This window comes from Notamacropus eugenii, chromosome 2 (assembly GCF_028372415.1).
Source record: "Notamacropus eugenii isolate mMacEug1 chromosome 2, mMacEug1.pri_v2, whole genome shotgun sequence".
Lineage (NCBI taxonomy): Eukaryota > Metazoa > Chordata > Mammalia > Diprotodontia > Macropodidae > Notamacropus > Notamacropus eugenii.
In genome coordinates this window covers 355,246,915-355,260,070 of record NC_092873.1, presented here as the reverse complement: position 1 = coordinate 355,260,070, position 13,156 = coordinate 355,246,915, and the positions used below count along the sequence as shown (strand labels likewise).

The window sequence follows — 13,156 nt, the reverse complement described above, 5'->3', positions numbered from 1 at the left end:
GGGGGAAGTCATGTAACCTCTCAGTGCTCTGGGCAACTTTCTGAGACTATAAAGCCCCAGTGAAGGTGTCAGCCTACTTTGATAGTGGAAGTGTTCTATTTGGGGAGTTCCTTTTACTAATGAAATCCCAGGTATGATGCCTATCCTACAATCCCCAAATCCATCTCTCTTTTTACCAACTCCATGACCTTTTCCTTTCCATGTCACTATAATTTCACAAACTAAATGACAATAAACCACAACATTTAACAAATTATACATTTGTTAAACTGTTAACTTCACTTCCTCACCTCACAGCTAGGTGGTGCAATGGATAGAGCACTGGGCCTGGAGTCAGGAAGTCCTGAGTTCAAATTTGCCCTCAGACATTTAGCAGCCATGTGGTCCTGACCAGTCATTTAACTTCTATCTGCCTCAGTTTCCTCAATTCTAAAATGGGTATAATAATAGTACTCACCTCCCAGGGATGTTATGAGGATCTAACAAGATATTTGTAAAGTACTCCCCTTGAGTTCCCTCCCCTCTCTCTGGCTGCTCTTCTCAGTCTCCTTTGTTGGTCCATCATCCATGCCCTGCCACTCAACTGTAAATGTCCCCCAAGGCTCCTCTCATCTTCTCTGTCCATACCTTCAGTGATCTCATTAGCTTTCATGGGTTCAGTGAGCTTCTCTATATATCCCAGCCTAATCTCTCTCCTGAATTCCAGTCTTATATTACTAATTGCACTCTTCCAATTGGCTGTCCTGTCAGCATGTTAAACTCATCGTATTCAAAACTGATCTCATCTCTCCTCATCCCCACCCTGAAACTTTCCCCTCCTCCAAATTTTCTCTATTCTGTTGAGGACTCCAGTCTCCTTCCAGTCAACCAGGTTCAAGCCTCCCTTCTTCCCTCTACCTCATCCCTCTGCCAAGTGACTTCATTCTGCCTCCACAGTATCCTTTGTGTCTGTGGTGTAGTATATTGAATGTTAGACTTGGACTTAGAAGATCTGAATTCAAATTCAGAATCAGACATTTACTAGCTGTGTGACCCTGGGCAAATTATTTAATGTTTCTGGGCCTTGGATTCCTCATGTGTAAAATGATGGAGGGTGGACCTCAATAGTCCCTACCTCTGTACCCCACCCCCATTACTATCTTAGTTCAGATCCTTATCTCCCTTGACTACACTATTCGAGGAATTTCCTGGTTGATCTTGTATTCTCTTCCCCTTTCCAGTGAACAGCTGGCAATACCATTTCCCAAAATTACAAGGCACTACTCTGTTCAAAAATAGGCCTAGAGATTAAGCGATTTGCCAAATTCACACAAAACCCTCCTTAGGACAAAATGCAGCCCTTCCTTAATAGGTATTTTGCCACTCTCACCATAGCTCCACACATCACTCTGATGGGTGAATCTTCGGCAGAGAATGGACTCCAGTGCCATCCACTTGATGGGGACCTGCGTGGGGAAGATATTCAGTTACGCAGACCATCCCTGAGGCCAGGGTGAGGATCCTATTTCGTTGGTTTTTTCAAGGAAGGCAGATATGTGTTGGCCACTCAGCGCTACCTGCCCCTCCAACCCCAACCCTCTCCAACCCCTTCACCTTGCCCCCATCTGCATGGTACTCCGTCTCATCAATATCCAAGAGCCTTGCAAGTCCAAAGTCAGTGATCTTGACGTGGTTGGGACTTTTAACCAGCACATTTCTAGCTGCCAGGTCTCTGTGTACTAGCCGAACCTCCTCCAGGTAATTCATCCCCTAAGATTAGAGGCAGAGGACTGGACCTGATGATTTCTGTAGAGCTTCTTGTACCAGTCCCACCTTCTCTAGATAATTTTCCTCCCTGCCCAGTTCTGGAGGCATAGTACTAACCCTGGTGAATGCTCCCTCACCTCTAGCAGCTCTGTCAACTCAGTCACAGTTTACAGATCCAGAGCTTTCTCCCTGAAGCTTATAGGCTCAGTCCCTGGGCAGGGGTGGGGGGGGTGGGGGAAGCAGTGAAGGAATGGAGAGCATGTGTTGGGGCTCAGTAATGAAGGTCTTGGGGGTGGGGAGGGCATGGAGGGCACATGTTGGGGCTTATCTGTGGAGGTCTTGGGGAAGCTGTGGGAGGATGGCTGTCAGAGAGAGGCATCCCTGTGACTGTACCTTGGCAATCTGCACACACCAGTTGAGGAGGTCCTGGGAGCAGAGTCGCCCTCGGTTTTCACGCACGTGGTCCAGAAGGCAGCCATAGGGCATAAGCTGGGTCACCAGCTGCACCGTGGATGTCAGGCAGATTCCCAGAAGGCGAGACACATATGGAGAGCCAACACCTGCCATCACGTATGCTTCCTGGAGGCCCAAGGGATACTTAGAAGGGAATAAGCATCCTCTCCAGCCACCGTCCCTACCATTACATTGACCTGGTGTGAGTGTATGTCTGTGAGGAGAATTGGAATTAGAGGAGGCTACTCTAACCTCACCTTACAGAGGAGAAAGAGGCTAACGAACAACTAATGTGACTGCAACCAAAGGACTCAGAGCTGGAAGCTATCTTAGACATCATGGAAGCCAACTTCCTCCCCATTTTACAGAGAAAGAAACTGAGGCACCGGGAGACCAAGGCACTTGCCAAAGTCATGCTAGCCCTGTTTAGCAATGACAAAATTCCAACTATAGGTCTTCTGAATCAAAATTCAATCTTCTTCCCTGAGTCCTATTTCTTTTCCCCAAAGGGCCCCTGTTGTATCCCCCATCCTTGGGGGTGGGGGTGGGGGGTGAAGGAGCAAGAAACTTACATCCAAGATCTCCTTGTTAGCTTTGGGGGATGTGTTTTCCCTCAACACTTTGATAGCCACTGGAATCTTCACACTTTCACCATCAGGGATCCAAATACCCTGGGCAAGAGGTAGAAGAGAGAGAATGTGTGAGTTGGAAAGGGAAGACAAGACCAACCCTAACCCTGTTTTTACCCCTCTAAAAACCCTCTGGCCCCTTCTCAACTCTCTGGTTTTACCCCTAGGGCTTTGGTTCATAGCAACTTGTCCTACCCCCTTATCAATAGGGCAATCAATTAAATAAACATTTTTGAAGTTCCTATTACAAATATTTTCAAAACTGTAGAGATACAAGTCCCTACTCTCAAGGGGTTTGTATTCTATCACGGAAACATAGACAAATTCATAAGTAGATATAATATGCAAAGTAAAATACAAGGTAATGGGGGAGCAGTTAGGTGCTAGAAGCTCAGATGGTCAGAAAAAGCTTCAAGTATAAGGTGGTACTTAAGGGAAACTTTGAAGGAGATGTAATCTAAGGATTCTAAGAATCAGAGCTAAGGAAGGAATGCATTCCAGGCATGGACACAGCCTATGCAAAGGTATAGAGGTTGGAAATGGAATGTGTGAGGGATAGCAAACAGGACAGTTTGGCTGTTCGTTGAGTTCATTAAGGGGAGTAATTTTTTATATAATAAATCTGAAATGGTAGACTGGGGTGAGATTGTGAAGGGCTTAAATGCTAAATAAAGGGGTTTATATTTTATCCTAGAAACAATGAGGGGGCCACTAGAGTTTTTTGAAGCATGGATGTGAAGTGGTCATAGCTCTTCTTTAGGAAAAATCAGTTTGACAGCTATGTAGAGGATGAGCTGGAGAAAAGGGAGACATGAGGAAGGGAACCTAATGCAACAATCCCAGGGAGTAGTGATGAGGGTGGTGATTGAATGAGTGGAGAGAAGGGACAGATATGAAATTGTTAGGGAGACAGGATTGACAAGACATGGCAAGAGCCGCATTTCCTTTGTGCCCACCCTCTTCCTTTTGCTTCATTCCCTCTCCCAAGATCCATCCAGTGGCCTGGAACAGGGGTGGGGAACCTGTGGCCTCGAAATCACATGTGGCCTTCTAGGTCCTCCGTGCAGCCTTTTTACTGAGTCCAAGTTCCACAGAACAAATCTTTTTATTAAGGGATTTGTTCTGTGAAGTGTGAATTCAGTCAAAGGGCCGCACTTGAGGTCCTCAAGGTCACAGGTTCCCCATTCCTGCCAAATCTCACCCTTCTAGGCCCAGTCCCCAAGGTTAGCCCCACACCTCACCTTGTAGACGGTGCCGAAAGCCCCAGAACCGAGAACCTTCACTTTCCTCAGCTCCGTCTCTTTTAGGATACGCATCTGAGCTTGGTTGGGCAATGCTCCGCTAGGTGTCAGGGGCTCCACCAGCTAGGAATGGAAGGGAAGTTGGTTGTCATACCCGCCCAAGTGATGGATCAATCTGCCCTCTCATCTCCTTCCCTTCTCACCTCCGTCTCCTGTAACAGCCTTCTCATGGTGTGTTTCCGTTCCTTCTGTTTCCGACGCTTAATCAAGATGCCGATGATCAGGCCTATGATGAGGGCTAGGAGCACCCCAACCACCCCAGCAATAATGGAGGTCACAGGGCTGGGGGGAGACACAGGAGGAGAGGGAGGTGAGATCAGACCTACTGGGCCTCCTGATAGCAGCAGTTTCTCAGTGTGTGAAGGAGCGTGGGAGTGGAAGGGACATTACTGGGCTGGGCCATTTGGATGATGGGGTGACAGTCAAAAGCTGAAGGTTAGAGGTGTCTGTTTGGGCTTGAGTAGGTAGGAATAATGAAAGTGAAAGGTCCTCTGGAGTGGGATCAGGAGGCTTGGCTGGCTGAAGGCCATTGTATATGGGTTTAATACTGGAGAAGTCATCCCTGGGCCCAATGCCCCGTCCAGGGGAGCTCCTAGGGACCAAACACACCTGAGTTTCTGCTCAGCCGGACAGCCTTTGTCATCCAATACAGTACAGCTGCAGGAAAAGATATATTAACCTGGGGATCCCCAGTCCTGGAGGGAGGCACCCCACCCCAAGTACTTTCTCTGACCAACAGTAGAGGGGATGGGAATTAGGATAAGAAAAGTATCACACCTCCATTTTCCCACCCCAGTCTTGAAAAAGAAGGTTCAGAGGAGTCAGGGCAGAGAGCAATCTCCTTTTGCAATGTTTCAGAGAATATTTCCTGTCCCCACATTCCCACCCTTAGTCTCTGATTCCCCCATCCAAAAATAAGCCTAAGGAAGAAGGAAACATGGGTTGCTCCATCCCTAACATTGCAGTAAGTGCCCCCCAACTCACGAGTGGGTACAGTTGATGGGGCAGGTCTGGCAAATGCCCTCATCATCTGAGTATTTCCAGATAGGTATGAAGGAAAGGTCAGACTTCACCCCACTGGGGCATCGGGCCACACAGGCAGGGGGGTCCTTGAAGTGTGCACAGGCTACACATTTGTCAGCCTCCTAAGAGTATAGAAAAGGAGGGGTTGGGGAGAAGAGGCGATGATGTCCAGGCTGGGGATTGGCCCCAGAAGTTGGGGGAGTATGTAAGGACACACAATCAGGGAAAGCCAGATCACTGTTCCATTTAGAAAATTGAAGCCTTACCATGGGATTCTCAGAGCCTCCCTACAACCTAGCACAAACATCACACTGCCATGTTAATCATTAAGAACCAGTGAATTTTATTAGTATAGATCCTCTTTCTGTGGATGGGAAGGTTGAGAAAACCAAGGCCAACTGCTCGGCCAGCTAGGAGCCCCCTTTTCTAATGTCCCACACCACAAAACTAGCTCACATCGTTCTCCAACTTCTCACTTAGTGTCTGAGGAAGAGATTTGCCTTCTTGTCAAGGCCAACCAACCCTTCTCCTTTGCCCTTGATTCTGTCACTCCCATGTCCTCCCAGAGCAGACCTCTTTGATCATTCCTCTTCTTTTCAGACTCCTTATCAACAGGTTTCTGCCCCATTACCTACAAACAGGCCCAAGTCTTAAAAAAACTAGCTGACTCTTTCACCCCCCCTCAAGCTATTGCCCTTTTAAAGCTGTTTCCAGCACTATAGGTAAGATTCTAACTAAAATACTTCTCACCTTCCACTTACTTCTCAACCCTTTGCTTTCTGGCTTCTGACCCCATCACTCCACAGAGGGTACTCTCTCCAAGGTCTTCTGTAATCTCCTAACTGCTCGTTTCCAAGTTTTGTTTTTCCTTCTTGACCTTGTGGTAGCTTTGGACAGTGTTGACCCTCCCCATCCATCTGTGCCTTTGGAGGCACCGGCTGCTCTCTCCTAAGTCTCCTCCTGGCTTTCTGTCATTCTTCTCAAGTCTCCTTTGTGGGGTCACCAAACCCCACAGTACTCCAAACTCCTCACTCCTCCTCAGGAGGATCTATCCTGAGCCTTCCTCTGGGTGCATGTTTCTCTCTCTTTCCCTCTGTCTATATGTGTCTGTCTCTCTGCTTTTTCTGTCTCTCTGCATTCTTGTAGTGGTCTGTCTCATTAACCCCTCCTGGTCTCCTTCTTCCTGAATTCCCTATATTGCCAACTATCTACCAGACCTCTCCAGTTGGATGTCTTGTAAGCATCTCATAATCATTAAGTACCAAATGGACCTCAGTATCTCCCCCCATAAACCCTCTGTTCTTCCAAGCTTTCTGCCTTTGAGTCTCTACCATCCCTCCAGTTGCTGCAACTCACAACCTCAGACTCAGTCTCCACATCTCCACAGTCCATTCCCCTTTCTCTGCTTTTACAGACACAACCAAGTGTAGGCCTCATCATGAGGCAATAGCCCCCCTAATTGATCTCTCTCCTTCCAGTCTCTTTCTTCTCTCTAACCTGTCTTTCACTTCTGTTTAGTCTTTTGTGTCAGACTCTTTGTGACCCTATTTGTCAAAGACAGTAGAGTGGTTTGCCATTTCCTTTTCCAGCTCATTTTACAGATGAGGAAACTGAGGCCAACAGTATGAAATGACTTGCCCAGGGTCACACAGCTAGTAAGTGTCTGAGCTACAAAGAATCTTCCTGATTCCAGGCCCAGTCTATCCACTGTGCCACTTAGCTGCCCTCAGCTCTCCCTCACTTAAATCCAATTCACCTGCATGTCATGGCATCACCTCCCTGATATCATGGTCCTCTTCCAAAATGAATGCTTATTGACTGACTGGCCTTCTGTTATCACCCTTCACACACGTGTTCTGGCCAAAACTGTTGGAACAAAGAGAACTGACTGTCTTCGGATTTTGAGATTTCATCTCCCACTTTCAAGCCTTTCCAAGCACAGGCTGTCCCCTACATCTCTGAAATGCATTTATGTCCCCCTCCCCTCTACTTCACAGGTTCTTTTATCCCACAAGGGTAAAGGAACCATCCCCTACTACGTGATAAAGATCTCCCTAATCCCCGGCCACTAGTGGTCACTCTCTCCCTAAATTACCCTCTGTTAATGGATTTGCATAAGTGTTCTTTCCTTCCAGTAAAAGGAAAATTCCCCCAAGGGCAGGTACAATTTTTTTTTTTTTTGGTCTTGGTATCTAAAGAATCTAGGACTGTGCCTGGTCCATAGTAGGTGCTGTTGATTTGCGAACAACTGAATCCTGATGATATCTTGATAGAAAGTCTTTGAGAGTCAGGGCTGAAAAATGTACAATTATCCCTTCCACATTGAGACTTCTCCCATTGCGGTTTCTATATATCTCAGGTCGGCATAAGGAATTAAATGGGAATATTTTGAGAGTTAGACGCCACAGACAACATGCAAAGGCTAGCAGACCACACAGAAAAAGTGTGGAAACTGAGAAATGCATACAATATATGTAATTGTATAGTATTGTATATTATCAACATATTTTGTCTCTTAATACCATAATAATTCAGGCTTCTTCTCTGGTACAAAGGGAAGGCCAAAAACTTTTGCATGGATTTTCCAAATCAAGGGGGCACCATGATCCTAATCTCCTCCTCCCCTGCTAGATGTGGAAGGGATAACTACTCATCTGTCATCAACCTGGAGCCTCTCTAAAGCTGGCTTAGCTTGGTCCTCAGATCCAATCTAGACCTAGGTTAAAGCCCTTCAAAAGCTTTATTGGCAAGGCCTTTGAGAACCTAGGACCAGCTCCATGTCAGAATGGCACCAGAAGATGACTTTAGTGGATGTGATAATTCTACTGTCAATAGTTCATATTTATAGATGTGCTTTAGGGATGACAAAGAGCTTTCCTCCCTACAATCCTACAAGGTAGGCAAGTGGCAAAAATATTACTTCCTGCAAGCAGAACCAAGAAAACCACACATACAATAAAGGTATCAATATAGATGCAAAAAACAAAAACCACAAAACCATGGAAAACAAAGGCTGCCAATCTGGGCCCTGAAGAAGAGACATCAGAAGGCACTCCCCCTTCTTCCACCCCCCCACCCCCCAGTCCTTTTCAGGGCTGAGGTGGAAGAGATACACGGGTGTATCATTAGGTGTTTGGGGGGGGGGCGGTTGGAATGTTCTAAACAGTTTTATTGAACTTTTTTTTTACTTCCTGCTTTTTTTTAATCCTTTGTTATAAGGCAGAGCTCTCAGGGAGAGGGAAATGGAGGAAAGGGAAGGGGGGGAATTTAGATAATTTAGGTAAGAAAAGATATCAATAAAATCTTTTAAAAAGAACAAGCTTGGCCCCAAGGAAGAGATGTGAGAAGACATCTTTCTTCCTTCACTCCTTTGCAGAGGTTGGGGGGTGAGCAATCCATGAGTGTGGAACATTGCATATGTTTTCAGATTTTTTTAAATAAATATATTGGTCAAAGACAAAGATCCAAGACAATTCCAAAGGACTCACTATGAAGAATATTCTCTACCTCTTGAGAGAGAACTAATGAACTCTCAGTGCAGATTAAGGCATACTTTCACTTTCTTAATTTTTCTTGGAATTTTTTGGTGTTTTCTTTTGCAACATGCACATATGCATACATATATATTGTTTAATACATGTGTATATACATATATATTATATACATTGTTTGTATATTGTTTTACTGATTTCTTCCTATTTTTCTTTCTTTTTAAATATTTGCTATGAAGTATGGGGGGAAGAATGCTAAGGGAAATGTAAGTATGCAAAAATGAGGTATTCATAAATTTTATTTTTTAAACAAAAAATGTTATTTCCCCATTTTACAGATAAGGAAACAGGCTGAGAGAGGGAAAGTTATTTGCCCAAGCTCATACAGATGTTAAGTGACAGAGCCAGAGGTTAAATCCAAGTCTCTTCTGACTTTCAGTCCAGGGTTCTTTCTATTACAGTGTTGCCTGGAACCAATGGGTGGGTGCACTTGGTATTTCTCATGCATTTATCATCTTCTAACAAATTATATTGATTGGGACAGCTAGGTGGTGCAGTGAATAGAGCACAAGCCCTGGAGTCAGGAGAACCTGAGTTCAAATGTGGCCTCAGACATTTGACACCTACTAGCTGTGTGACTTTGGGCAAGACACTTAACCCCAATTACCTTGCCTTTCCCCTCTCAAAAAAAAAGAAATTATAGTTATCTATGTATGTTATCCACAGTCACAGATTTAGAACTAGAAGCTACCTTAGAGGTCATTTAATCCAACTCTTATTTTATCAATGGGGAAACTGAGGCCCAGAGAGTTTACACAGAGGCAGAATTTGAACCCAGTCCATTGCAAATCCATTAAACTGTAACAACCTCTATAAGATTTAATGCGGTGCCTTTATACACTGTAGTGTATAAAGAAGCAGTAGTATACTACTTCACTGGTATATAGTAGTAGTGTAAAGTATGTAGCAGGACACATTTAATAAACGTGCACCAAATGAATGAAGTGACAAGGTGGCAGCTTTCAGCTCCACTGAAGAATCCCCTGATAATTAGAGCCAGAAAAAACTGAGCCAGTGTCTTGTAAGGGAGTAAGCTCCCTGTTCCTTGAGTTCTCCAAGCAGAGGGTGGATGACCGCTTGTCAGAGATTCATCAGCTCAGTGTTAGAATCCATAGGGTTGGGGGAAAGTGGAGGTCTAGGAGCTGCAGGAGCTGGTTCAATCCAAGGCTTTGCCACTGTATTAGCCATGTGACCCTGAGCAGGTTATGTCACTTTAAGGAGCCTTGGCTTCTTGAGCTATAAAATGCTTTGAAAATAATACTAATTGGCACTTATATAGTATGTTGAGATTTGCAGAGCAGCTAGGTGGTATAGTGCATAGAGCACTAAGCCTTAAGTCAGGAAGACCTGAGTTCAAATCCTGCCTCAGACACTTACTAGCTGTATAACCCTGGACAAGTCGTGTAACCCTGTTTGCTTGCTGTTTGGTGCTTCATCTATAAAATGAGCTGGAGAAGAAAATGGCAAACCACTAGCTGTGTGACTCTGGGCAAGTCACTTAAACCCTGTTTGCCTCAGTTTCCTTATCTGTAAAATGAGCTGGAGAAGGAAAGGGCAAATCACATCAATTATCTTTGCCAAGAAAACCTCAAATAAAGTCACAAAGTCGGACATGATGGAAAAAGGACTGAACAACAAACTTTTAAACACTATCTTCTCTCTAGGTTATAGAGACACAGTGTCCTGTCAATGGTGCATCATCAGCCCCTACACTGACAGAACCGCATCCACCTTTCAACTCAGAGTCCCTGACTCCTCCAGGAAGTCCTCTTGGATTCTTTATTACTCTGAACTCTGCTCATTCTCCAAATACAGTAGCTGACCACAGCCTGAGGGATGGGGGTGGTGGGGTCAGACACCCAAATAGTGTCCCACCCCTGCTAGCTGCTTACCGATCCAAAGCAGGTCTCAGTGCCATTCTGTGGCTGGCACTCCTCATGGCATGGGAAGCAGCGCCTTTCCTTTACATATTCTCGGGGGTACCTTCAGAGTGTGCAGAGAGTAGAATAAGGGTAAGGCAAAGCCATGGAGAACTGAGAGCCTCCCTCTTCCTTTTCCACTCATCCAAACCCTTCCTTACCCCTGCATGACCCGGCACTCCTCCACACACTCCTGCCCTCGGAGAAATTGGCTGCAGTTGAGACACTGAGTTGGTCCAGGGCCCCAGCAATGTCCCTGAGCACACAGGGCATAGCATGCTAGTCCTTCCCTTGCTGTGGGAGAAGAATGAAGGCAAATCAAACCCAGGAAGGACTTGGGTACTTCAAGGACCTCATCTCAGGCCTGGTACTTTTTGGGAACCCAGGAAATATCCAGGGTTTAAAGTGGAAAGAGAGGGAGAATTGCCAGTCATAGAGACGCAAGCCGGCATTTGGCCAAGACTGGCAATGATGCTGAGGGGGCAGTGCCAGGCTAGTGTTTAGCAAAAGCAGGTGTGCATTCCAAGCACAGGAGGCAGCCAGCTCAGTAGGCATCAGGGTTAGTCCCCAGAGAGCCTGGCACCGGATGTCAGTGAGTATCATAAAGGTCATCCAGATGTGGGTGCCTTGGAAAGGACAGAAAAAGAAATGAAGGCCTTGGGGAGAGGGGATGCCTGCCTTACCACACTCCTGGGCAGGTCGGTTGGCACTGTAGAGCAGGGCCTGGCGGGTGTTGCGGAAGAGCTCGTTCCAAGGCACCGTGTGTACAAAGCATAGGTGGGCATTGTGATGGATGAGTGCCAACCCACTGCCCAACTCTCTCAGTGACCGCAGCCCCAGCCACCCAATAGCTAGATGTTCCAGTGTCAGGGAGTAGACACCACTGCAAGGAGAAGGATGGGTGCTCAGCTGAAGGGAACCAGAACGCTATTCCATGTTAGTCCTCATTCCTTCCCAGAAATAGGCCTCCAAGAACCTGCCTCTCTGCCACCCTTGGGTCCTCCTACATGATCCTGCTTGAATCTTCTCCCCCAAGAAGGTACATGCTGTTAGTATTCTGGCTACCACCTCTCCAAACCTCCCCCTCCCCTCTTCTTTATCTTCTCCTGGGAAACTCAATCCTGTGTACCCACAGCCCAGTACTCACTTGTGTAACACCCTTCCCCTGATCACCCTTAGGTTCTGAAAGATGCTGAGGTCAGAGAGGGTGTCAGGCCAGGCTGAGATGTACAGGTAGCCTGAGGGCAATAGGGTGATTGGTGTGAGATGGTAACTGAACAACATAGAGGGTACCCACCAACAGGGCCTTCCCCCAGGTCACCCCACCATAAGGAAGGAAGACCTGGGCAGAAGGATCCCAAGACCCAAGGGGAGAGGGGAAGGCTTGATGAGGGTACCAAGGGATAGGCAGGGATGTGCCCACCTGTGATCTCTTCCAGGTTCTCAAAGACCTTGAGGTCTTCAGGCATCAGTGGAGAAGTATTGGTGGCCAAGTCCCTGGGACAGGGAAATGGAAGAGTTGACAAGGGTCATCCATGCAGGGAGGTGACAGAGGAAGTGCTCCCCAAATCAGCTATCCTTCTTCTCTGGATCTCCCAGCTCCAAATTCAAAGCCCTCACCCAGCCCCGTCATTGCGTATTTCAGAACTGCCCACTTCCCTTCACTTAGCACCATGCCCAGTCTGAGCTACCCAGTCTAACACTTGCTGTGCCTATTCCATGCCTACCCTGCGAAGGTCTCAGGCAGGAAGGCCAGGCTTCCAAAGATCTTCTTGCAGCCAGCAAAGTCCTGGATGTTGGTACTGTTGACAGCTCTCACTGACCGCAAGTGCCCCATGCCCAGCCCATAACACACTGTAGGATGTGACAGAGGAGTAGGTAAGGTGCATGCCTTAGTTGTGGCATTCACCTCCCCCAGTCCCCCAAGGGGTTGGGCATGAGTCAGGGGAATCATAGACTCATATTGTTAGAGGGAGGTGAGGCTTAGAAATTGGCTAGTCCAACTCTCCCATTTTAGAGAGGAGAAAACTGAGGTCTGGATTCACACAGCTAGTGAATAGCAAAGCTTGGCTTTGAGCCTAGGTACCCTCAGTCAAAATCCAGAGGTCCAGGATTAGGGTCTGGAAGGAAGGGGAAGACAAGCCTTGGATGTGAGGAGGTGTTGGAGATAGGAAACAAGTGGGGAGGAGTAGGAGTTTACCTGGATTGTGATTATTTATGGATTGGTGGGAGGTGGAGGAGGTGGGGAGACTTGGGGTGGGATTAGGGTGAGGGACAGGGGACCAGTGGAGCATGGAGCTCTGAGGGGTGTCTTGGGTCTAGCTGAGACAAAGCTGGTTCAGAGAGGGCAGATACCTTTGGGGCAGGCCTTGCTGCACTTCTCACACCGATGGGTCCCATCCTCAGCAGTTACCTCTTGGCTATGGTGGGGACACACAAGGGTGCAGGATGTGGAGCCCACGTCTGTAGCCAAGTAGTTATCTGGAAAGTATCAAGGACACAGGTTAGGACACTTCACCTCCTCCACCACTTTT

The 13,156-nt window shown here is 46.8% G+C and overlaps 1 protein-coding gene across 1 annotated transcript in view; it reads right to left on the bottom strand.

Moving 5' to 3' along the window:
* ERBB2 (erb-b2 receptor tyrosine kinase 2) overlaps positions 1-13,156 on the bottom strand; it is a 30,432-nt gene that overhangs the window by 3,488 nt on the left and 13,788 nt on the right. The window contains exons 8-22 of the mRNA XM_072646298.1: positions 12,978-13,103; positions 12,350-12,476; positions 12,046-12,119; positions 11,770-11,860; positions 11,306-11,505; positions 10,784-10,916; positions 10,596-10,686; positions 5,114-5,274; positions 4,739-4,786; positions 4,273-4,411; positions 4,070-4,192; positions 2,772-2,870; positions 2,140-2,325; positions 1,594-1,749; positions 1,370-1,445 (exon numbers count right to left, since the gene is read on the bottom strand). Of these exons, the coding sequence (XP_072502399.1) occupies positions 1,370-1,445; positions 1,594-1,749; positions 2,140-2,325; positions 2,772-2,870; positions 4,070-4,192; positions 4,273-4,411; positions 4,739-4,786; positions 5,114-5,274; positions 10,596-10,686; positions 10,784-10,916; positions 11,306-11,505; positions 11,770-11,860; positions 12,046-12,119; positions 12,350-12,476; positions 12,978-13,103 (1,830 nt within the window). The remainder of the gene's footprint in view (positions 1-1,369; positions 1,446-1,593; positions 1,750-2,139; positions 2,326-2,771; positions 2,871-4,069; positions 4,193-4,272; positions 4,412-4,738; positions 4,787-5,113; positions 5,275-10,595; positions 10,687-10,783; positions 10,917-11,305; positions 11,506-11,769; positions 11,861-12,045; positions 12,120-12,349; positions 12,477-12,977; positions 13,104-13,156) is intronic.